Source organism: Podarcis melisellensis (assembly GCF_964234715.1).
Source record: "Podarcis melisellensis genome assembly, chromosome: 5".
Taxonomy (NCBI): Eukaryota; Metazoa; Chordata; class Lepidosauria; order Squamata; family Lacertidae; genus Podarcis; species Podarcis melisellensis.
Window position 1 is genome coordinate 47,363,825 of NC_138537.1, and position 24,335 is coordinate 47,388,159.

The following is a 24,335-nucleotide window of genomic DNA, read 5'->3' on the forward strand; positions in this document are numbered from 1 at the left end:
TCAATAATATAGAAAGTGCATGGTCTGGAGTACAAAGAGACCCCAGGTGATACAGTGGTTAAAATGTCTAAATAGGATGAGGGAGGTCCGAGTTCAAATCCCCATACAGCAATGACCCTATTTGGTTGGATGACCTTGGACCTGTCCTCCTCTCCCAGCCTATCCAACCTCTCAAGTGTTGTTGTGAAGATAAAATGGAAGGAAAAGAACTGTGTATGCAAAAATATTTTGCAGCAAGTTGTTTCCCCCGTTTACCTGTGGGTGGGGGTGGGTGTGCTCTGTCCTGGCACTCCCCGTTGGCTGGAATGGAGTAGAGTTTTGATGTTGAATATTTGTTCAGTGGCCCAAGGCAAGAGCAATTCAGCACCAACTTCCCAGTTGAAACACTTTTTTTGCAGAAATATTAAGAGCTACCTGGTTTATATCATTGGATTGAAGGATGGACTTGACAGAACCCCCAGAGCTCTTTGGAGAATGGTGAGTTAACAATGTTAACAAATAAACAAACTAGATCTAACTTTTACGTGTCCACTCTAATCCGTGAGTGAAAGAGTAGACAGCCCACATTCAGATCTCTGATCCTAAGGAAGACTAAAGCCCTTACTCCCGCCTCCAAAGCTTCTCACATTGTTCAATCAGACTGCATTAAATTAAGAAAAAATGCCTAAGAGTCCACAGCGTGCTCCCATTGCAGAAATTTGGGGTGCATTTGTGGGATTTTAGAAATCTGTGAAATTGGACACAGCAGTAAAGAAGTATATGATGTTTATTGGCACTTCCAGATTTTGACTGTGGGTAGAGCAAAGACATGTTCCTAGCCGTGTAAAAGGTTCACTCAAAACAATCAAGGCTGCTTTTCAACATTCTCCATCCTCAACACTAAATGTTTGCTTAATGGTCACACCCAGGAGCCCACACCCTCAGAGCTGGGGGGGGGGGACAAAAACCCAAGTGGCTACCATTGCATTATACCGCATGCTTAAACACTGCAGGTGTCCAAAACGATTTTCATCACAAGAAGCAACTTACAGACGCTGCAAGTCGGGGCTGGTTTGTAGAAGAAGGTACCTTTCCCCATCACTTATTGCTCAATGACACACAACCGCATCCATTGAAAAATAGTTTTGCTCAAGGTAAGCCAGGACTATCTGGACATTCTCTTCTGTGGCAGCAAACTTTGTGCATTTACCTGGAAGTAAGACCCACTGAGCACAGTGGAACTTTCTTCAGAGTAGACATGCACAGGACTGAGCTGGGGGGGGGGGGGACCTCACAGCAGCCAAGAGATAACACGATGCTGCAGTCACTGTGTACATGTGAACTTGCTCTGAGCTGCATTTCTGAGAGGTGCAAAATGCAGAAAAGCAAGGCTTTGGAAGTTTTCAGTACAGGGTCCTTGGGAACACCTGTTCTCAAGCCCCTACAGGAGACCCGTTTTACTACGCATCTCCACCTGATGCATAGCCCTGTTCTCTGTAGTGCTTTGGCAGGACATCGCAACCAGTAACTTGCATCACGTTGCACACTTCCCAGGTAGTTTTCAGTCAGCTGCACAAGCTTGGCGGTTGCATAAACAATAGAATCCAGTGATTCAGCAAGTTTTCAGTGACCTCCTGTTCTTCTCCACTGACCCATCTTCTCCGTAAGATACAGACTCCATAGCTCCCAATTTATTTTTGCTCATTATCAAGAAAATAATAATAAAAGAATCACAAGGAAAGAAATCCCCTCCCCACCCCAAAAAATATTCAATCCCACCCAGCCCCAGCACCAAGTTCTCTCCTGACCGATATGAAAGGGTTTTCACATTCCCCCCACTGCACTCTCCCTCCCCAGGCATGGTATATTATTGTAAAGCCGAACCAATACTGCACTTGCAATTGTAAAAAGGAATGACTTTCTCGCAGAAACGCACATAGACACACAAAGAGAACGTGCACGGCTGTTAGTGCATCTTGGAGATGGGCTCCGTTTCCCTAATGAGCCACCGGAGAGCTTCTTGCCGTCCTTGTCGCTCGAGCTCTGCCCCGACCACCTCTCGGCATTTTCTGTGGTACTCGTTCACCCAGTCGCACTAAAGAGAAAGGAGAGTGCCTTGATCTCCAGCCACTGTGAATGCTACTTGCAAGGGGGGAAGGGACTATATATGTCTAAAAAGCTCAAATAGTTAAAGTGAAGAGCAGCCCTTTGTGTACTGATGTCTATGGGGAAGTGCAGCTGAATACAGTAGTCCCTTGTGCATCACTTTTGGAGGGATGGAGGTCAACGGCAATTGTGAGGGCAAGCTGAACCCGCAACAAAATGCTGCAGCATGGAAGGTTCAGTGTTCCAGGCAGCTAGCCATGCCCTCTACCATGATGCGCAGAGAAAAGCTGCCTTTAAATTTCAGCTCTTGATTTCATGGCAAGTATAAGATACCTATGAATGCCTCACTAGAGAACAATCTCAATGGCAAAATGCCCCCGAATTTCAGCTGATATATACTCAGTTCCTGAAATATTTGCCAATCTGGGTGTTCCCCTTCCCACCTTCTATCCCCAAAATAACCACGGTGCCACTTGTATTATCATCCTATCAAGTTTGGCAATAGACCACGACAGGTTTGGCTGTAAAAACTAAGACAGCTAAGTACTAAGATGGAGGTTTTCATCAAGACCTGGTCTGTCTGGAAATGAGGGGGAAGAAAACCAAGCATTTCAAGTCCTCACAGTAAAAGTCTCAAGTTTTACAACACAGTTATTATTTTCCTTACCTCTTTTGGAGTTAGCAAATCAACATCTATCATTTTGGTTTGAATGGGAACCAGGGTCAAAGGCTCAAACGTCAAACTCCCTCTGTTGCTGAAGTTATACTACGGAGATAAAATATTCTGGTCATTGGAGAAAGCTTCTAGCTGAGTAAAAGTGCCCCTCTCACCATCAGAGATTTCCTATATTGCAGCCTTCCCCATTCTGGTGTTCTCCAACTCTCATGAGATGACAGAAAACTGGAGAACAGTGGCATTAAGGGTATATTCTGAGAAAGTTTAACTAAGCAAATCCAGACATGTTATCCATCCCTCTGGAGAACTGTCCCTGGTGCATAAAATTGACTTTAGATTTGTTCTCACCACTTTTATAAAAATGTTTTCGGTCAAGTAACGTAATGCATGTCTAAAGTCCATTTTGGGGGCGTAATCCAGCCCGCCAGTCGGTTTAATCTGGCCCCTGTGGCAGTTTATTTCCTGGGTAAAATCCTTTTAAAAACCTCAACAACTTCAATCCTAAAAAGAGCTCAACAAGTTTGGGGTAAAATCATAAAAAAAACTTCAATCCTAAAAAAAGGCTGGCCCTTTGGTCGGCCCTCACAGCCCTTCACTTCATCAAATCTGGCCCTCTTTGAAAAAAGTTTGAACACTACTGAAGGTCCTAATGTGAAGGTTGGCCATCTTGTGCCAAACACCATGTTTCAACCCAATGTTCTCTTACGTTTGTCATTCCTACATAAAAACTCCCTTTCATCAGCAACTAGGAAAGTTAATAGAAGATTAAGGATACTTTCCAAAGTTATGTTTCAGCTTCCAGGACAGCAGAAACCACCAAGCACTGCAAGGATGGAAAAGCTGTGGCTTTGAAATCATTGGTGGGGAACCCATAGCCCTTGAGATGCTGGAGGACTCCAAGTGTCATCAGCCCAGCCAGCATGGCCAGTTGTAAGGGACGATGGACCATGATGGCCAACGACATTTGGAAGGCAGGTTCACTCCCCATTGGAAAGACATTGTGCTCACAAGTCACAGTAAGGAGGCATTACTCCTCTCAGACATGCAAAGGAACTTCTCACCTTGGTTTTAACAGGAACGACAATGACAACGTTTTCTATTCGGATCCCAAAAGCATCAGCCTCATAATAACCAGGCTCTGCAGAGACAAAGTTAGCCAGGGTTAGGGTTAGGGTTAGGGTTAGGGTTCAAGCAACCTGAAGATTTTGGAGTTCAAAGAATCTTCCATATCACACCCAAAGACATATCTACACCTTTCGTAGAGAAAGGCAGTAAAGGCTTCTTCTATGGCTTGATCACAGAAGCTGCATTGGTGAGGCAGCACTTGGGGGTGAAAATCCCAGCACCGTAAGAAAGGAAACCAGGATGGATGATTTTTTAATGCAGGAGCAGAACCAAAGCCCTTGAACAGCAATATTGCCTGAAAACCCCACAAAATTCACATGGCAGACAAGAGATAATGTGCACCAAATCTACTGAATGCTTGTGCCAGTAAAATCAGACCTTAATGCATACATCCTGGGCTGACAAATAGCTGCCGTAACAGCTAAGGGACATCCCTGCCTCAAATCTCACTCACTGCTAGGTGAGCCCAGGCACCATTTCTCAGGCTCTCATCTATAAAATGATGCAAGAGTAGTTCAGAGCAGCAGCTTCCTGGAGATGGAGTTACTTTACTTTATTTTATTATGCTTTTTATTAACTTTTTATTACAACACATAAAAACATGATACTTAAGAAACAAACTAAAAATAAAACACAAAACAAATGACAAACAAATAACCATAAATCTGAAAGCTCTTACACACGGACTTATGTTACCCTATTTTCAATTTTCGATTGTTATTCTATTCTAATAGACTTCCTTCCTCCTCAAAGCGGGTCTAATTTCTTGTTTGTTTAACTGTTTCTTTTTCATTTCATCATGGAGTTACTGATGCTTACCAGGAGGAGGGTGGCTAGGAGGTGTTAAAAGCCTGTTTGATGCCCCACTGGGCAAGCTGCTCCTGATATGATGATAATACTGAGCTACCATACAGGAATGTAAGGGTTATTGAGATCAATGCATGCAAACTGGTAGCTCAGTCAGTACAGCATGAGACTCTTGATCTGAGGGACACGAGTTTGAGCCCCACATTGGGCAAATAATTCCTGCATTGCAAGAGGTTGGGCCACATGACTCTTGTGGTCCCTTCCAACTCTACAATTCTATGAGTCCATGATTCAAATATATTTGGACACTTGCAAGCACTATATAAATGCTACGTATTAATATAACCAATGTTGATATTTAAGGACTGGAGAGGTGCCACCCTCCCATTCTTTCCCAGAAACAACAACCTAGAGAGCCAAGAGGATCACATGAAATTCTTATATTAAAAGCCAAAGAGGCAGAAGACACTAGTTCATGTAGCAAGAGTCATGAGTCAATGGGAATAAATTAATTACCATCAGAAACAATCATCCCGGCTTCCAGAGGTTCATCTGCAAAGGTTTTGTAGCTAATGCCACATGGACCTTCATGGACATTTAGGAAAGCCCCAACTCCGTGTCCTGTGCCATGCAGGTAATCTAAGCCTTGGTCCCACAGTGCAGAGCGTGCAAAGGAGTCCAGGAGGTGACCTACAAGACACAAAAGGAAGTTGCAGGTCCACAATATATTAACAAGCTGAGCAGAAAGCAAGCAGCCTTATTTCTGACAGTCATATCCTGAACTTGCAGGTTGAAAAAGATGTGCATACAACTTTATGCTGTCCTTTATATACTATTATTTTTTAAAAAAAACAAACCACCTTTGGAAACAGGATTTAAGCATGACCATAATATTATCCAAACAATTGGTTTCCCACTCCCCCAGAACAAAAACTAATTCATACAACAAATTTCCCCATAAATCTATATGCATATGTAGTGGATGCTAGTCATCAGAGAGTTCAGTTGGATACTTTATAAAGGGATGACGTATTTCAGCAAAATCATCCGTATCAGTCGCATCATTGGGGCATGTACTCTCTTAGTTAGTTTCTCAGATAAAGCAATTGACCATTGTGTGATGTGTAGATAATCGTGTCCTTTCCTTTTGTGCACTATGCTGAGGGAACAATACAGATACCCCTTTTATCTGCATAATTTATTCATTTTTTTAAAGGGATAATGTTGCGTCTTGCCTGAGAGATTCAGAATTGTAAATTGAGGGGAAAGAGGCCATAGCTCAGGGCTTGAGTATTGACATTGCGTCCCAAGGCCACCCCAACCCCCCTCATCCTCAGGCGGGGCTGGGAGAAAATTCTGCCTGGAATCCTAGATAGCTGCCAGCCAGTCAGAGCAGACAATACTGAACTGAATGGACCAATGGTCTGACTCCACAGAAAGAAGATGGCTTCCTGTGTTCCTAAGTTTCTTAACACTCTTTCATTCAGGTCCCATATAATTTTATTCAGGCTTAAACTTCAGGTGTCAATTTTATTTTACTTAACATGTTAAAACAGGAACCCCATTTTTAAAGGGGAATTGTTGTGATTTGCTAGGGAAATATTCAATTTTAGTTTTAAGTTTCTTTAGATTGTATATATACTTTATCTGGGTCTGTGGCAATTCTATTCATCCTAAGTTACTTTTACACAGGTATGTAGTTCCACATCGTTAAACCCTTCCCTCGTGAAGGCCTGATGATTAGATAACAGAGAAAACGCAAATATGATTCCGAGTGCCACTGCAGCTGAGGAAGAGGAAAAGGAAACTGACCAACCTTTGGTCCCGTTGGGGAATACGGCTGCACTGACAGCTATGTGACCCTTCAGCACATAGGTAAAACACTCCTGGAAGGAAAGGGAAGATGATGAGCAAAACAGAGCCAGGCATTGGAAGGCCTGGCCCACGAGTCACTTGCAACCTAGAACAAGTGCATAAAAAATTCTGGACTGGGGTCTGCCAATATATTTGAAGCAGCAGCTCAGTTTGATAGTAAAAGCGACCAGTGTATATCTCATCTCCCTAAGATGTGTGTGTGTACAGGGAGGGAGGGGTGAAATAAAGGGCAATTTCTAGCAGTGGTCAGAACTTAGATGTTCAGCTTACATATGGACTACACACCAGATGTTTTAATTGGCTCTTGTACACATTGGCATCCAGAACATCTGCCCCACCCCAACCCCTTTGGAGAAAACGCTGCTTCTATAAATATTCAGGTGGTTTTGATTATGAAAAAACAATGCCACAAAACTGAATATCCAAAAGGTTCCCAATGGATAGATACAAAGGGGGGAGGGATGAAACCAGGACCGATAAAGAGGGAGAGTTGCTGCAGGTGCCCAGGGACAAAAAGGCCACCCTTGACTTTCAGGGGGGAGGGTTGGTGTCAAGCAGAGCTACTTGATCATCTCACGGTCCTTGTAGTAAGTGAAATCTGCACACAAACAAACCTACAGTGCTTATTGTATCTAAAATTGCCTAAGGCAACCTGTTTGGGGAGAATCAACGATGAAACCCGAATTCTTGCATACCTTTTCATAAGCTGTTGGGGTGCCAAAATGCATTGTCCTTGTCACATCTGTAGTTCCATCCCTTCCAAAAATAGAAAGAGAAAAACATATTCTAACTATCGAAAGAGAAAGGTGGAGGCATAGGCTGTTGCGTTATACCGAGTCTGAGCTCAGTTCAGTGATGTCTACCCTGACTGGCAACAACTCCCGAGGGTTTCAGGCAGGAGTCTCTCCCTGTCTTGCCTGGATATCCTGGGGACGGAAGCTGGGATCTTCAGCAGGCAAAGCAGATGCTCTAACACTGAGCTATGGCACTTCCCGGAAAAGTCAAGAATATACTTTAAGCTATAGCCAGCCTAGTGCAAAATTTTGTGAGCTTCTTCCAAGTGTTCTGCAGTGGGTAAGGCTCAGCTATAACAAGAATGGGCATTGCTGGTCTTGCTGAGTCGCAGCAAAATAGGCTATGAAACAGGTCAAGATTTCCTCATGGAAACGCCAGGAGACCATTGCCCACCAATCAGCTCACACAGCGAGATATTCTGTGGGCCTCATCCTTCTTACTGGAATCTAAAGTGCAGAAATAGCAATCAACGGGCAGAAGTTCACTGGGCAGGGGAAGGACAAGGTATGCCTACAGAGGGTGGAATAACAAGACGGGTAATTGGTTGTGGCAGCTGTGACCTTCCAAACCTGCTAGCAAGAGATCTCACAATTAGAGACCCCCAAAGCAGATGGTTTCTCCCGCACTCCTGAAATAAGGTATCACCTAGCCAATGGACACCCAGGTGTCTTCTGCCACACCTCAAAGTATAATCTATTTACTTATGCTGTTTTTTAAAGGGAGCAGCTTCTATAAAATGGCTCCAGCCCTATCCCAACTTTTCTCTAGTTAATGCATGCTCAAGTAAGCTTTCACAGACTGCAAGGCCACTGGAGAGATGTCAAGCGGAATCTGTAACTGTAGCTCAGAGGAAATGAACTCTCTTCCTACAAATCTATTCTGTTATCCCTCCAGCTATCCCGGCGCTGGTGTCCGTTGGTTCCTTCTGCTCTCTGCTTATGGAACATTCCAATCTGGATAACCATCTGCATTGTTGTCTCTGCACAGGGCAAGCTGTTCGGAAAGCTGAGGTACAAAGGATTTGGCTCCAGCACAAGAGATTGTACTAAACGACCTCTGCTCCCTCCCCCCCCCCCCCAGCTAGCTCTGCCAGTGTACAAACTGAAGTCACTGGATGCAACTCAAGGCTCTGGGATGCTATGTTTCATAAATGATACATAATTTGGTACTGTGGGGCATGTTTCAGAGGATGAGAAAAGCAGGACACACTTCCTTACGTCAAACCAACAAAAACAAGGGAAATAAATCCTGCCAATCCAATAAAAATCAGGGCAAAATGTGCATCCTGCAGCTCTGTGCATGAAGCACAAAGGAACAAAAATCAACCTTCTGAGGACAACACTATGGAAAGCGAGTTGGAGAGAATGTGAGCAGTGCTTGGGGAAGTATTCAAAGCCAGTCAAGCAGGATTTCTATTGATCCATGGGGGTTAGAAGCTATCAGGACCCCTGCATAACTCCTCTACTCTGTCCCAAAGGAGTGAGCAAATATTTCAAGTTCTCCAGAACTTCTTCTGCAGGCTGGGTGTTAAGCAACACTGTTTAAAAAAATGGGGAAGAAAAGAAAAAGGCAGGTACAGTGGAAAATCCTTGAGAGTCTGAAAGTTGGGAGGTCAGAAAGTGCAATGCACACTTAATTTCATTAGATGGCCCCGGTGCAAAGTAGGTTCATCAAGAAATTCTATCTAATGGGTTGGGATCGCTGACCAAGGAAGCCTACTTCATCTCTACTTCACAAGGTGTTAAGCAGGACCCTGAGAACTTCCCCCTGGGGGGGCGGATTTGTGCAAAGTCTCTCTCCAGGCACTCTGCCCTAGCACATGACTTTAAAAACACTCGAGTTAACTTTGCAACATCAGCCAGTTCAGCCCTGCTGCCCCACAGCCTAGGGAATGTCATGGATGCATAACTCATTATATACAAGTGACTGCTTCACAATGTGGCACCGAGGAAGTCGATAATTAGGCTGCCTGAGAAGAAGGCTCTCATTGTACAAGTTTTATCCACACAGTTCCCATTCAGGGGGCCATTAAAATTTCAAAAAAACCAAAATGCCAAGCCTCTAAAGCCAGGAAGGGAAAACCTGTGACCCTTCAGGTGCTATGGGACTCCAGTTCCCATCAGCCAGCACGGCCAATGGTCAAGGATAATGGGAGTTGTAGTCCAACAACATCTCGAGGGCCACAAGTTCCCCATCCCAGTTCTAAAGAAGAACTGTTCCACAGATCAGTTCCGCTCCATTCCTTGCTGAACAAAATAGTTTTCATCTTAATGCTGCTGTGCCTAAGAAACTATGCACTTCTGTAAGTCCCCAGCTTTTGAATCTCACCTCTGCAAGCACACTAGGTTGCCTTAAGCAAGCCACTCACTCTAAGCTTAAATAAAAAATGATACTGTATGTGAAATAGCACTATTTCAGAGCAAAAGGCAACTGCACAGCCCCCAACTTGCCAGGATAATATTGCTATGACTCATATTTTCTCCATGGTGTTTATCTTAAACAAGTATAGTATAAGGCTGTGTCTTTTTCCATACCAAATCTATATCTGAGGTGGGATTTGATTTAGTGTAGGTTCACCAATGCGAAGTAGCCTATAAGCTTCATTTACCTGTACTGAGCCCCAGAATCCAGGAGGTAGATTTCATTCATGGATAAAGTCCTATTTGTCTCAGGTGTAGGCCTATTCAAGAAAAGAAAAATGATTTGTCTCACCTTTTCATTGAAACCAGCAAGTGAAAACAGACTGAATTACAAGTTCTTCCTTCAATTATACAATTTAATTATGAACTCTGGGCCGAGTGTATTTGTCCTTAGTAAATTTTCATGGATTGTTGGATCAAATCAGCTGCCCATTTAGGTCAGCATCATGTGTCTGAGGGCATCTTCAGCATTGTACAGCATGTGTTTACTATTCTAACTTATATAAGAGGCTGAATAGAATTACAATATTTTGTGGTGGAAGCACATTCACAATGACGATCAGAAGGCTGGAAGAGCTTGTTATCTACACCTACTTGTTGATCACATGATTCTCTATTGAAAATTCTACAGCTGACAGGAGACAGGTCTATGAGCCACCAAGAAATATTCCAACACTTCAAAAAAATATATAGATAAAGTAAAGTATTTGCATGTATTTGCACTTCATTCAACCATTATTTCAACTAGGGTTGTGCTAAATTCTGCACAGTTATCAGTTTTTGCACTGAAAGCTGCACTTTGGGACAAGGTTAAACTTTTCACTGAATCAGTGGATGTCAAGATCTTTTCTTTTAAAAAAAAAACCATTTCCAGCCTCAACATGATGCAATCCCTGAGAAACTTGTAAAGGACAAAAGGAAATCCTCTAGTCTCTGCATTCTGCAGCAGCAAATAACCTGAGCCCTCCACAATGACTCCACCCCTCAAACTCTCTCATTAGTAACTTTGGAAAAAACAGGAAGCTAGCCAAACAGGGACAACCGATCTTCATGAAGCCAACCGCCTGAAAACAATTTGGACATCCACAGTAGATGGTTATGGAACAAGATACATTGTTCTGCTGCTTCAGCCACAAACTCTCTTTATATCACTAGATGGAAAATAACATCAACTGACGTGATTCCCTGAAGTTCTGTTAAGCCTCAGATGGGGACCACACCAAGTGCAATGGGATCCTGGAGAAAAGATTTGGTCATAGAAGCCAACTTGAAGGTTAACAGTAGCAAACATTTCCTAAACTAGACTAAGCAGCGATACACTAGCATGATGGTGCTCTAGGTTCTTCCAACTATGTAGTGAAGTGTGCAGTGCAAGAACTCTGTTGCTCTTACTTACTTGTAGTGAATTATAGCACCGTTTGGGCCTGTGCTTGATATTGTAGCAAAGCTCAAGTCGACAAAGTTCTCTTGCTGGCTGGAAAAAAGAGAAATTTCATGAGCAAAGGTCATTTAGAACTTCTACAGCAAGGAGACATCCTGCCTCTCAAAGGATGAGAACAAAGGTTTTCATTTTCTGTCATTGCCCTTCATTGAGATTTCATCATTCATGATCACCCTGGCAAGTCTTCCTGCAATTTGTCTCGATTAACCATTTGGGCCAAAACTTGCTCAGGTTGTTCTAGCAAGACAATGAACATCACACCTAAAGTATGGGGAAGGGCTGTAGCTCAGTGGTAGAGCATATGCTCTTCATGCAGAAGGTCCCAGGTTCAATCCCAGCATCTGCAGGTAAGGTTGGGAATGCCCTCTAAAAACTTGGAGACACACTGCAGTTCTGTATAGAAAATATTGCACTAGGTGGACCAATGGTGTGATGATGTGTTATAAAGAAGCTTCCTATTTTACCACCCAAAAAAGAAGATTGGGAACTGGACTAGTGATGATCTCAAACCAGAGCTTGCTCTATACCCCCTGCTTGGTTCATCCAAAAAGGTATCAGCTGGAGTACTGAAACATATTGAGTTGGTGTACTTTCCCCACATCATGCACAGCAGACTCCCTAGCCAAGTTTGCCAATCTGGTCTTAGATACAGGGTTCACATTGCTTGCCCAAAATGACATGCACAGTATTCTATGTGATGAATAAGCCTGAAGGCCAAGAACTGCATAATATTGTTCTGAGCTTGTCTAAGACAGAGGTATGAAACCAGGCAAGACAAACAAGGAGAAGACAAAGCAATAGTTTGATCATGAAATTATGCAGGACATGGACCCTCTCTCAAAACAATTTGTGGACATCCAATCAAGCCAAATGTTGGAAGATTCAGGACAAGCAAATGAAAGTACAGTGAAAGTACAAACTGTTCTTAACCTGAAGCACCACTTTAGCTAATGGGGCCTCCTGCTGCTGCTGCACCACCACTGCACAATTTCTGTTCTCATCTTGAAGCAAAGTTTTTAACACGAGGTAATATTTCTGGGTTAGCGGAGTCTGTAACCTGAAGCGTATGAAACCCAAGGTACCACTGTACTTTTTCATGCAGCACTTAGTTAAACTCACTCCCACAGGAGGCAGTAGCGTCCACCATCTTGGATGGCTTTAAAAGAAGGTTGGGCAAATTAATGAAGGATCAGTCTATCCATGGCTCCTAGCCATGCTGGCAATCCTGCCTCCAGGAGGCAGCCACACCTGTGAATGCCAGGTGCTGAAAACTGAGGGAGAAGAGAGTCTCTTATGCTCAGGTCCTGCTTGTGGCTTTCCTCAAAGTTATCTAGCTATTCACTGTGAGGTTGAGCCAACAGGCTCTTCCGATGCTCTTATGTTCCTAAAGGTTTGCTCTTCTTTAAACTGCCTGCCTTGGAAGTCGGACCGCTTCTTACCGCAGCCTCCCAATAAAACAAATAAAAGCCTCCCCAAAGTCTATATAAAACTTCAGTGACTATAATGACCCAGAGATTGCCCACATCTGTCTTTCTTCTTACCTACGGAACTCCTCTGCTTTGTCTGCTGCTGTTATTTCAGTAATATTCCCTTTGGGAACCTAATAGAAAAGATTGCAGCCTGGTAAACAACAATGGAAACACAGCATGTTGTAGCCTTCATGGGATCTTGCCCAGTCACCCTCTCTTTTCCCTTAGAGGCCACTGTTGACTCCCCATCCCTCCATGCTATCCTTGGGCATCAATATCAGGGCTCAACGACATTAGCAGTGGCTAAACCAACGGGACTTGGTTTCTCCTCAGTAGACTACAGCTATTGAATATCAGTGTTACCTTGGAAAACTTAAACGTGTGGTTAATCTTAACTATGCTATATTGAAACCAGCTTTATAGTTTGATTTCATAAGTTGACTTCTTTCAATAAACCACGGTTAAGACTAGACACAGTTTGTTTGAGTTTGGACATTCCACTAAGCTGTGATTGGTGGCAAACAGCAGCAAAAGCTTCTGATACCCTGCATGTGGCTGCACTGGAAAAGCAGAGCGAGGGGGAAGTGTTTGAGGCTAACGCAGGCCCATTCACGTAGTGCTAAGCACCATAGTTTAGTGTGATATCTGAACATGGCCATTGTGAGAAAACCAATATAGCATATAAAAAAACAGAAGATGCTTTCCAGTAACATTCTACTATGGCAACCTCTGCCATGATTTTTCTCCTGTATGCAAGCCAATCATTCACCATTCCTCTTTCAATCACACAAGGCAAGCAAAAACAGTCTCCAAAAGTCATCATTTCCTCTCAAGGTGGAAATATGAACAGCCCTCACAGCCCCTAAAAGTCTCAGTGGCTTTCTCCGTCCCTCTAGGCCATGGTAATCAGTAGTTACCATGAGCAATACTAAAGCTTATATTCATGCAATCTTCTATTATACAGTAACAGTCTTCTCTCAGTAAAAATCTATAAAACTATACCTCCTTCTCCAGCCAGTTAAATAACTCACACAAGGCCACAGCATCCTTAATCTGTTAATAAAAGGAAAAGAAGAAACAAGGTAAAGGGATTAATGAAATACACCTGTATGGAATAACCCACTGAAAAATTGGCCACAAACATTTTAATGGAAGGAATATATTAGTAGGCAGCAGCAAAAAGATGACATTTCTACTTCCAAGCAGAAACTTCTGCACTTCACTCTGCACTCTGCAAAAACTATTGCAGAGTTCAGTAGAATTAATAATTTGCAGCTCTGAAACAGAAAAGAGCCACTAAACTGGGCAGATCACTTACGTGAGCTCTCCTCATGCCTTCTGACTCCGCTGCATTCTTCACAGCTTTTGCAATGCATATGGGAGTGTAGGGGGTGAGGTAGCGGTGAGCCTAAGACAAAAAAGAAAAAAAGAAAAGATACAATTTGGCAAGGAGCCCAAACTGCCTGCTGGCCCTGGAGTTGTCTGGCCATTAAGACTACGCTGAAGTGGGCTAGCTACATCTTCGTATCCTTCCAAGCCTCAGGGACCAGACAGAAAGGGTGCATGCAAGCCAAGAGCATCCTTTATCATCTTCTGTCTGCATGAAAGGCAAAGTGCAGCCTTTCCTTACAAGGGACCACCAGATCATTTTGCATGCCCTTTCCTGCACCTTTTCCAGTCATTTCCCCTCGATTCTGCTCAGACAGTTCTAAGCCCTTCAAGAGATGGTCCATCTGAAGTCTACAATTCCATGGATCTACGTATTTAGATAGGATTCCTGCATTGCAGGGGGCTGGACTAGATTATCTGTGAGGTCCCTCTACAATTCTATGATTCCATGAAGCGGACACACCTCTGCATATGGCTCTCTCTGGAAAGTCTCCAGCTCTGTGCAAGCCACTTTATGAGCTGAGCAGGAAGCAGGGCGAAGTCTGGTCTCAAAGAACATTGCGGACTGTGCCAAAACACTGCCATATACATGTGACACTGAACTAAAAGTACCTTAGAATCTTCTTGCACTCTGTGTTAGGTATGTAACACAGTACAGAAAGCAAAAAGAAAAAGAAGAGCCCATTTCACACAGTAGGCATGCTCCTGCAGCCCAGGGTAGCCGGTGGAGTGCCTTCTACGTGTGGTTGGACTCCAACTCCCATGAGCCCCCACCACCATGGCCAATGGCCAGGGATGAGGAGAGTTGGAGTCCAACGCCATCTTGAAGGCACCACAAGAACTACCACTGCTCTAGCTAATGGAGGTTTCTATATTCATGTTCTACATACAGGTGAAGAAGAAAAATGCCTCACATGGGATAAGAGTAAGTCTCACGGTGCGTTTTGTCACAGCCTCCCCACAGAAAGCCAGAAGAGGCTGCTGTGTCGCCGTCCCCCAACAAAACGATGAGAACAAAACCTCTTTATTCCTCTCTACTAGAATGTTTTCCAGCCCAATCCACAAAAGTAGTTTTTTTTGCTGCAGGGCCAATTTTTTTTTTCTCCAAATCCCTGCCTTATTCTAATCTGACACTCTTTCAGATAAATTCTTTTAATGAGTTAGTCATTTCCTCCTGCCACAGCAACCCATGGAGAGCTTGGCTTGGGTTTCAAAGCCATGTTGCAGCAGAGGACAAGAGGCCTGCAACAGCCCCACACGGAAGGAAGCTTGGAAGCATCCGTCCCGAGTGGAAGTGCACAGCGGCAGACCTGAGCTGGGGGGGGGGGGGAGTGAGAGGAATTTGCTGCCTTGCCAAAGCCTACGGACCTTGGGGATGGCCTGGGTCAGGGCATAGCTGGCTTTGTCACTGAGCCAAACTTTCTCGTGGGGAGAAAGGGTGTCGCAGATGGACTTCAGAACAGTCAGGATGGAGTCGTAAGGCAGCACTTGGATGCTGAACTCAGGGTCCTGAGCAGAGTCCAGCAACAGATGCTCTCTCACGCCTGGGTCGGACATGCGATCGCCATCAATGAACAACCTAGAGGAATATATTGGAGAGATAGAGAAAAGCAGCCTGAGCCTTGCGGGACACACAATTAAATAAAGAGTGAATGACTGAACAACGTTTTATTTATTGCATTTGCATCTCACCTTTTTGCCAAAGAGATCAAGGTGCCGTACATGGTTCTCCGCCTCCTCATTTCAATCCCTACAACAATCCTTAGTGATTGGCCCAAGGTCACCCTTCATGGCCAAGTGGGGATTTGAACCCCGGTCTCCCAGGCCTTAGTCCAACACTCTAACCACTACACCATGCTGGCTGGCTCTCCAGGTCTCAGTAGCAGGGTACTGGTAATCTGGGCACAGACTTTCTTATAGGTGAAAAACATATGGTAGTGCTACCATAGGAAGGAGAAGAGTGAGGTGGCACCGAGGTCAGGGGAGATCTAGATGGACAGTAATATCTCTGCAGGTACAGCTGCCTTGTGGGGCTGCTGTCTACTCAAAGTTCCCCAGACTTCACTGCTGCCTATTTCTTTCCCAGTGAGTGCAGTGCCACCCCTAGGCAAGCACCACAGCCATTCCTCCCCCTTCAGAGGCTGCAGCCTATTGCTTTTAAAGACCTGAAGTCTTTGCCCACTCAGCCAATCAGTTTCTTAAAGGAAAATATATACACATGTTGACCATCAGAGTAACTGTGAGCAAAATAAATGAGAAAGCCTCCGTTTCCATTACCTGATTGTATTGGCTCCTATGATGGCGTAAGCAAAAAAAACCGGGTTGTACTCAACATCTGAGCCTCTGAGATTAAAGAGCCCTAAAAAAAAAAAAAGGAAGGAGAAGACGGTGTCACAAACCTGATTAAAATTCAACATTACAGTGGTACCTCGGGTTAAGTACTTAATTCGTTCTGGAGGTCTGTTCTTAACCTGAAACTGTTCTTAACCTGAAGCACCACTTTAGCTAATGGGGCCTCCTGCTGCTGCTGCTGCCGTGCCGCTGCTGCGCAATTTCTGTTCTCATTCTGAAGCAAAGTTCTTAACCTGAGGTACTATTTCTGGGTTAGCGGAGTCTGTAACCTGAAGCCTTTGTAACCTGAAGTGTCTGTAACCCGAGGTACCACTGTACTTTCTTTTTTTAAAGAAAGCAGTAGGGAAGCACCATCCATAGTGAAATGCAACACAACCACTTAAATGAACAATAAGAGGCTTTTGCCACAAGATGGCATTAGAAGTCCAGACTACGCACAAGGAAGATCTTTTGGTAACAAGAAAATAAAACAAAGGAAGTACAAAGGAAGCAAAGTTGGACCATAAGGAAAAAGTAGAAAATCCACAGCGGGACCCTATATTTATTAGGACCACCCACAAAATAGTGAGGTCTCCAGATCGCTTTATCGGGCTGGAAGATGAGGGAAGCAAAGCAGGAGGCGTGGGATGGTGGAGAGGGGACATGGCTGGTATTAAAACCATAAAGTCTGCATTGGTTTCAGTCTTGTGACCAAGTGCAGGAAGAGATAAGGAACGTAATCAAGGTGCTGTGCAGGTTGCGAGATACACCTGGGATTATAAACGAAAACAAAAGAACATCCAATGGTTCAGCGGGCTCGCTCCTTATTATTAAAAATGTAAAATCCAGGAATTACTCACATCTGTCTCTAGAGACTGAGATGGGACTCACATATCACACTAAGCCAAGCCAGGCTCCCAGAGAGGAGATCACAAGCATTTTTCTACACCACCAGCCCCGGCAGTCATTCTGATGATGGGCAGGGAGTTCAACTCTGCTTGGTGAGGGTGTGCAAGCATGTTTGCCACTATGAACTTACTTGCGCAGCAAAGCCCTGCAGAAAGCAGGCCACTAACAAGCCCACAGCCTACCAAGCAGTTTCCCCAGATCAAATCCAACGTGTTATCCTTTGGGCCCCATTAGCTCCCAATAGGCAAACATGCCACTTCCTGTTTTGCACTTTACTGGGCTCCTGGCTGCTCCTCAGCTGTGCTTGGTGGGTATTTGGGAACTAAGTGGTAGCAGACTGTGAGCAGGCAGCAGCTACCCACAAGTGCAGCACAAGATGGTTGCTCCAACCATTCGTGGTAATTAGTAATACTGAGCCCAGCAGCAGCCCTCCTGGAAATGGCGCAAGGCTCCTTGCCATTGACCAGTTAACAGCCAGCAACTGAAATCTCTACGTTCCAAAGATGACACCGGGACAGACTTCTATTGTCCAAATTGACCAACAGTCCTACTGACCCCTGGGGATGCTGCAGGGTTTCTCATTTCCAGCTGCGTAGAGATTTCTGAGTAGATGACGAACATGGAATTGAACAATGCTAAAGGAAACAGGATACTTGTACTCACAAGCCACTTCATCCAAGGCGGTCACCACAAACCACGGAGCCTTCCTCTCAGCCATTTTCCCCCGCAGGGCTGTGATCTTGTCCTTCCAGCTGATCCCTGCATCATGCAATGAAAGCGAGAACTTAATCCGGCCAAATTCTCTAGGGTTAATGTAACAAAGCAGTTCTTTTATCTACACACAGGTGCTGTTTATGTTCAATGCCCAATTCATCTCAGATGCTTTTAGGGATATTAAATGATGGTTGCGGCCGGACTTGTCTCATCCTTTCCACACACACAGTACCTCTGCCCGATATGCAATTCAATGGGGAGCCTATCGAGATTGTCATTTCATTATCAACAACATTCTTACGGACGTGACTGGGATCCCGCTAACCTGTATAGTTCAAGCCTAGAGTCATCAAGGGTTTGCAAGGCCGTGGTGGTCGATCTGTCCATATGACATCAATTAGGTTGTCTTTGACAGGCACAAGAGTATGGCCAGCACTATTCAGAACTTTGGACATCCTCTTCCACTGATCTGGGAATGACAGAAAGAGTGACGTAAGAAGGATGCTGCTGTTGAGATCCCCAGCCTGCTAGCTTTCCCTGTGAAGTGACATTGTGTAAGCAGAAAGGTGGGGGATATAGTACACATCTAAACACATGGGTTGGTAACAGAATCATTTATCCGCTGCATTTCTTAAAAAGTATTTTATTGAGAACCTCACCATTTGCATTCATGAAATATAAAATCAATTTAAAAACTGAGCAAAATTGTGTGTGCATGTTCTGTACATTACAACGAGAATTAGGGAACGAGAACTTCTCCTGTTAGGGTCAACTAAACCCTAGACTTTCATCAGAAAACTTTGGACCAGAAACGTATCACATTTCATTTTTAAAGTTTTTACGCCTTATGGTTTTGAAGAAGAAACTGGAGATGAATGGTTAGCTTACAAACCACTGTGGGATTGTAGAGGGAAAGTAGTAAAAATATTGCCATTAACCAGATTTGGGGGGAACAGATTCCTGTGACCTTCTGAAAAGTCCCAACTGAAAAGTTTGCTAGATTCATTTGCAGTTGAAACTGGATAGGGCAACCAATCCACCTCCTTCTTGAATAATCAGGATATCTCACTGCCTCCTTGGAAAAACATCAGCCTCCCTACCCCCCCCAACTACCTTGTGGCAGAGAAAAGGTTTAAGGACAAGTTCAACTACCCTGGTTAGAGCCAACCCCTTGATGCTGAGTGGTGAAGCAGCACGGGTCAGGAGAATCTAACCATTTACACAAATCAGAAGGCATTTAAGGGCAAACTAACCTGCTGGAATGATGAAAGGATCTACTCCAACTTTGGAACCCTCTGGGAGAACACTCACAAGCCAGTCCTCCTGCGCGGGAGTGTTCTTCAGACCTGAAGACAAGAAAGAATTCAAGAGAAATTGCAAAGTTTAACGAAAAGGAACACAAGCATGGAGACCTTGATCACTAGACCAGGGAGCAGTAAACCTCAACACAGCGGTTTATAACCAAATTTAAGTGCAGAAATGCATACCCAAACCCCAAGCAAGACTGCAGTGCCAGAGATGGAATTAGCATCAGCGGTGGGGAACCCCCAGCCCACCAGGCCTCCCTATTTGGCCGGAATGCAATTTTGGCCAAGCCACACACCTCTTGGGCAGCTAAAGGCTAAAAAATGATTTCTTTTCTTCACTGCTCACTTCCCTCTGTGGCCCCATAACCTTGTGCTGTGGATCCACATTTACGTGATTTTCGCCTGTGGCCCCCTTAGAATATCCGGGACCCCCCAGAGAGCTGTATGGCACCCAGTTGAGAAACACCGCAATAGAGCCCCACCCGTGGCTTTTTGAAAGCCTTGCCAATCGGCTGATGAGCTGTGATTGCACAGAGCTGTGCAAGGCTCTTTGAAGTTGCAGCGGTTGACTAATTGTCAGGACTTCAAAGTGCTGCGAACATAATTGCAACACAGGTTACCGACAGGTGGCTAGTGCCCTCTCCCCTGTCAAACTTGCCCTGTGAGGGAGATAAGGACCCAGCACACAGGTCAGGTCCACTCCCCATGCCTAGAATACCCAATAGTATTTTGGGGGAACAAACCATGCATAAATCCCTAGGAACACATCCCTAGGAACCAACCTTTATCATAGAAGCCCTCTGCTCCCAAAACAAACCCCATTCATGGATTCCTTTCCATACACCTAAAAACACTGCAGATATCCAGCAAAATTAATGACTTGGAGCTTGGAGGACTGTGATACAGTGCAGTATGGCTCAGAATGTTGCCCCTTTAATAACTCAGTTTGTTCCCTACTATTTGCCTTGTGAAATGATATGAGCAGTCAGCTTCAGAGAACAGTGGAGTCAGAACCCTGGGCTAGATAGAACAGTGTTGCCTACTCCAACTAGGAGACGTCAGAACTTTTCCATTTCTGCCAACCAATACCCTTGAACCTGAAGCCTTCTGCATGCAAACCATGAACTCCTCACACTGAAGCATGGTTCCTTTCAGCTTTAGCTACTGCTATCCCCAAGAGCAAAGCACCTGGGAGGTAGCCAAACAGAACACCCTTCCTTTCCCTTCCTGCCTCCACTGATTTGAGTACCACTGAAAAGAGAAGTGGTACCCATGCGAGCTCTTTCCTTCTCCTATCTCCCTTCCCTCATCAGCCTTTGTTCTCACTAAGGTCAGAAAGCACTAGAGTTGCTAAGCAACCAAGGGATGGGCCAAGGAACAACAAGTTGCAAGTACTGGCAGCAAGTTCAGGGATAAAGGAGGAACTGGTATGTTCAGGAAGCCCAATGGTGAAAGGGGGAGTCAGCACAAGGAAAAGAATGGGGAATGCTGGACTAGTCAGAAATTCTGGTGCCTTGTCTTAGTGCCTCCATTGGGGAAGCTGAAACCATCTCTGTGGACTATATGGGACTGGCGGAGATGACTGGCAGAATCCGTGACCAAGAAAAAGAGACGGTGGAAGAAGATTGGAAGAAATTCAAAGTATATCTTAAAAACTGTTGTAAAATTGATGAGTGCTAAAATGTCAAGGGAAAGGAAAATACAGAATTACAGCTGTAACTGATTAAGTATGAGAAGAAGCTTAAAAAGAATATAAGTAATTAATTAATTGGTGTGAAGGGTTGTTGAAGGAATTTTAAAACAGGGATGCAAAAAAGGGGAGGTAAGGGGAAGTCCGAGAAGCAAGGTTTACGAAAAAGAGGTTTTGAAATTATACATGTTTATATGTTTTTGTTTGTTTTTGTGTGTGTGTTGTTTTGTTTTGTTTTTAATTTGTGTTGGAAAACTAATAAAAAATTATTTAAAAAAAAGAAGAAACCATCTCTGTGGTTCAGGGTACCCTGAACGTTGCAACATTTTAATGTCATGCCTCTCACACACACAGTTTCTGTTCCTCAATCTTTCCCCAATACAGTACAATTTCCATAGCTAGAATTATGCCCAAAAAAAAATTACAAAAGTTTTCTTAATGTTGAGTTACATATCCAGATATTAAATGCAGTATGGCTCTTTACTGTGGCATTTGGAAAGCTGGGTGCCCAATTCACAGGCCCTCAGCTGCACCTTCAAGTGAGCCTGGAAGTAATCAGACCTAACACAAAATGAAGAGGTCACTATGGGGCAAGGTCACATCACCTTTATCGCCTTTGCTCAGCAGCTGTCAATCACTCAGGCTGCATTCAAGCAAACTCCATTATATTCTTCTCATAGGGTTGGTACAGGAAGCTGCAACTCGCTTTTATACCATTCACACAAAAAATGCTATTGTATTTTTCCAGAGAACACTCACACTTGGTGAAGGGTACAGCCTAACAACTAGGATTTGCCTGCTTTCTGCCTGCAAATAACTGCTGACTTTGGGCAGATATACTAGGGAGGGAAAGCAAGAGGCCCTGCTCCTGTAACATGTTCAAGAAAACGTTCTTTTCTCCATGTAACAACAGGGACAAGGGAACGTTAATGGGTTAAGCAGCACAACCAAAGGAACCATGGAGGAGACCTAAAGCAAAGCACTAGTTTGGGCTCTCACACACCCATCATCATGAGTGTCCAGTTGGTATCCATTTGCTCAGCAGCTTGGAGAAAGTAGCGTCCGTCGGTCCACATGGCAGCATCTTGTGCTGTTATTATGGCGGTTCCTGAGAAAGAGTGAAGAAGGGAGAGGTGGTCATATATTATACACACACACACATGGCCAGTGGTGCCAGTTGAATAAATGAAGGGAAATAAAACGCTCAAACCTGAATTAAGTTTGTTCCGAAGCATCTGAAATTCAGGCCAGAACAGTAGAGTTTACCTTGAGAAGGCCTGAGCTAAAATACTCACTTCCTGGGACATAAACCATAGTTAGGCTGCTGACACCTGGACTTGGCTGTTTTACAGTAAGGGGTAAACAAAGCCCCACAGAATGGCTGGCTTGACAATGCTTGCAATGCATATATATCACGCACGCAGCTTGAAAAGGAACCTACATCTCAAAGCTGCAGTTTAATGCGTGTTACCACAGGACATGCTGCTAAACAGAACACACTGTCCCTATGAAAGATAAACAAGGCTTTTCCCGCCCATTAGCCGAATTTCAATGCCCAGCGATTTCAGATGCAGAAAAAAATGTTTTTTAAGAAGATTGAACTTGGCTAACCAACACTGTTTACCGCTTAATCCCCCAATCTACCAAACTACAAGCAAATCTGTTTCCACTGCCTTCGCAGAGGGAAAAAGAAAGGCAAGCTGCGATCACTGTATGAAACAGTTAACAGGATTTTTCACTTTATTGAAGGGTCATCTGGGGGTCGGCAAAAGCTCATTACTACACAGGTATTACGTCACCATTCCAGCTGGTGTCGATGCTGAAAGGGGAAGGGACAAGTCAAATTTTTCCTTCGTGTTTTTCTTTCAACCCAGCACGCAAACTGCAAAGCACAACAGTTTTTCCAGAAGTGAGCTGAGCCAACTCTCTCCACCCCACCCCTACGCACATACCAAAGTTCAGCAGCAACATTGCTATAGACTTATCTGCCCAGAGAAGGTAATATGGAATATATACCAAGTCTGCCTTAAATGTGGTGGAGAGAACTGTTTATGCTGCATGGTAGGGACTGATTTCTTCCCCTTAAAAAGTTACACACAACAGCAGCCAGGTTTGGACCAGTCCCTGCTCCTCTCTAGTATATAAAAGCATCAGGAAACAGACGCTGACATCACCTTCCCCATTTCATTTTTAATTTATACAACAAATGCCACTATGATCAAGGCTGCAATCCTACACACCAGGGGTAGAGAACATAAAGCCTGTGTCCCTGTCTTGCTCTGGGAATCCTCCTCAGACCACACCCCATATCCCTATGCCACAGCTCTCTCTGCTCCCGATTACCCCGCAAGTGTTGTATATGGGTGTTGTATTTCGTGAGTCAGGATGTGCTTTGGGCAAGAGGAAGGAAGAAGAGAGAATGGAGCTGACTATAACGGTGTTTCAAAATGAGCTGCTATGTTGTTGTTTTTAGGAATGCTATTGTTTTATTGCATTGTATTATATTGTAGTTTTGCAGATTCGGTGTTGGGTTATCTATACATCTTGAATGCATTTTGTAAACCACTTAGAGATTGTCTTAAGTGGTGGATGGGTGTATCAAGACATTTTGCAAATTACAGAGAGATTATTAAACAGCCATATCCAGACTGGATGTAAAATAACAGCAACAACCATGCAGCACTTCAGCTTTAGAGGAAGTTGGAGAGACTCATGCTCTGGCCCGTGAACCTCAGAGGAGGAGCTTGGCATTCAAAGCTGAAGAACTGTCAAATGTGACGGGGTCAAGCACAGTTCTGGGAACATACCTGCTGAGCCATCAAACCCGCAGATGAACTGTCTTCGGCAATCACAAGGCGCACTGTACTCACTCTAGAAATGAATAGTGAAAAGAAAAAAGGGGAAAGTGAGCCTAATGATGCACAACAGCAGAGAGAGGCACCAAGAGCAGCAAAACATGCTTCCTGAATTAGCTGTGCTCCCCTTTCAGGTGCTCTTCCAGACGCAAAGAAATACTGAACAATCTGAACAGGCTCTTCCTCTGCACAGCTGGTGAGAATCCCAGACATCTGGTGGGCACCAGGCTGGGGAAGGCTGCCTTCATATAATTATTCCACTGAGACATTTAAACCTCCATGTTTATTCTTCATTTGTTTACTTCAGATCTGCAGTACTTCTTCCTCCGACATTTCTCCCAGCGCTCATGTTTATTTCACTCTTGGCCACAGCCCTGTCCAGCCAAACAAGTCAGGCCTTTGATGTGGCAACACAAGCGGAAGAAACGCCCCCAATATCTTCTGATC

General features: G+C 44.2%; 1 protein-coding gene across 1 annotated transcript in view; it reads right to left on the bottom strand.

The window, feature by feature from the left end:
- Nucleotides 1–748: 748 nt before the first annotated feature.
- XPNPEP1 (X-prolyl aminopeptidase 1) overlaps nt 749–24,335 on the bottom strand; it is a 35,135-nt gene continuing 11,548 nt past the window's right edge. The window contains exons 4-21 of the mRNA XM_081912112.1: nt 23,841–23,904; nt 22,037–22,141; nt 19,290–19,382; nt 18,362–18,505; nt 17,986–18,081; nt 16,360–16,441; nt 15,451–15,661; nt 14,012–14,101; nt 13,696–13,746; nt 12,766–12,824; nt 11,180–11,257; nt 9,972–10,043; nt 7,264–7,324; nt 6,510–6,579; nt 5,210–5,383; nt 3,823–3,899; nt 2,753–2,851; nt 749–2,074 (exon numbers count right to left, since the gene is read on the bottom strand). Of these exons, the coding sequence (XP_081768238.1) occupies nt 1,946–2,074; nt 2,753–2,851; nt 3,823–3,899; nt 5,210–5,383; nt 6,510–6,579; nt 7,264–7,324; nt 9,972–10,043; nt 11,180–11,257; nt 12,766–12,824; nt 13,696–13,746; nt 14,012–14,101; nt 15,451–15,661; nt 16,360–16,441; nt 17,986–18,081; nt 18,362–18,505; nt 19,290–19,382; nt 22,037–22,141; nt 23,841–23,904 (1,755 nt within the window). The 3' untranslated portion in view covers nt 749–1,945. The remainder of the gene's footprint in view (nt 2,075–2,752; nt 2,852–3,822; nt 3,900–5,209; nt 5,384–6,509; nt 6,580–7,263; nt 7,325–9,971; nt 10,044–11,179; nt 11,258–12,765; nt 12,825–13,695; nt 13,747–14,011; nt 14,102–15,450; nt 15,662–16,359; nt 16,442–17,985; nt 18,082–18,361; nt 18,506–19,289; nt 19,383–22,036; nt 22,142–23,840; nt 23,905–24,335) is intronic.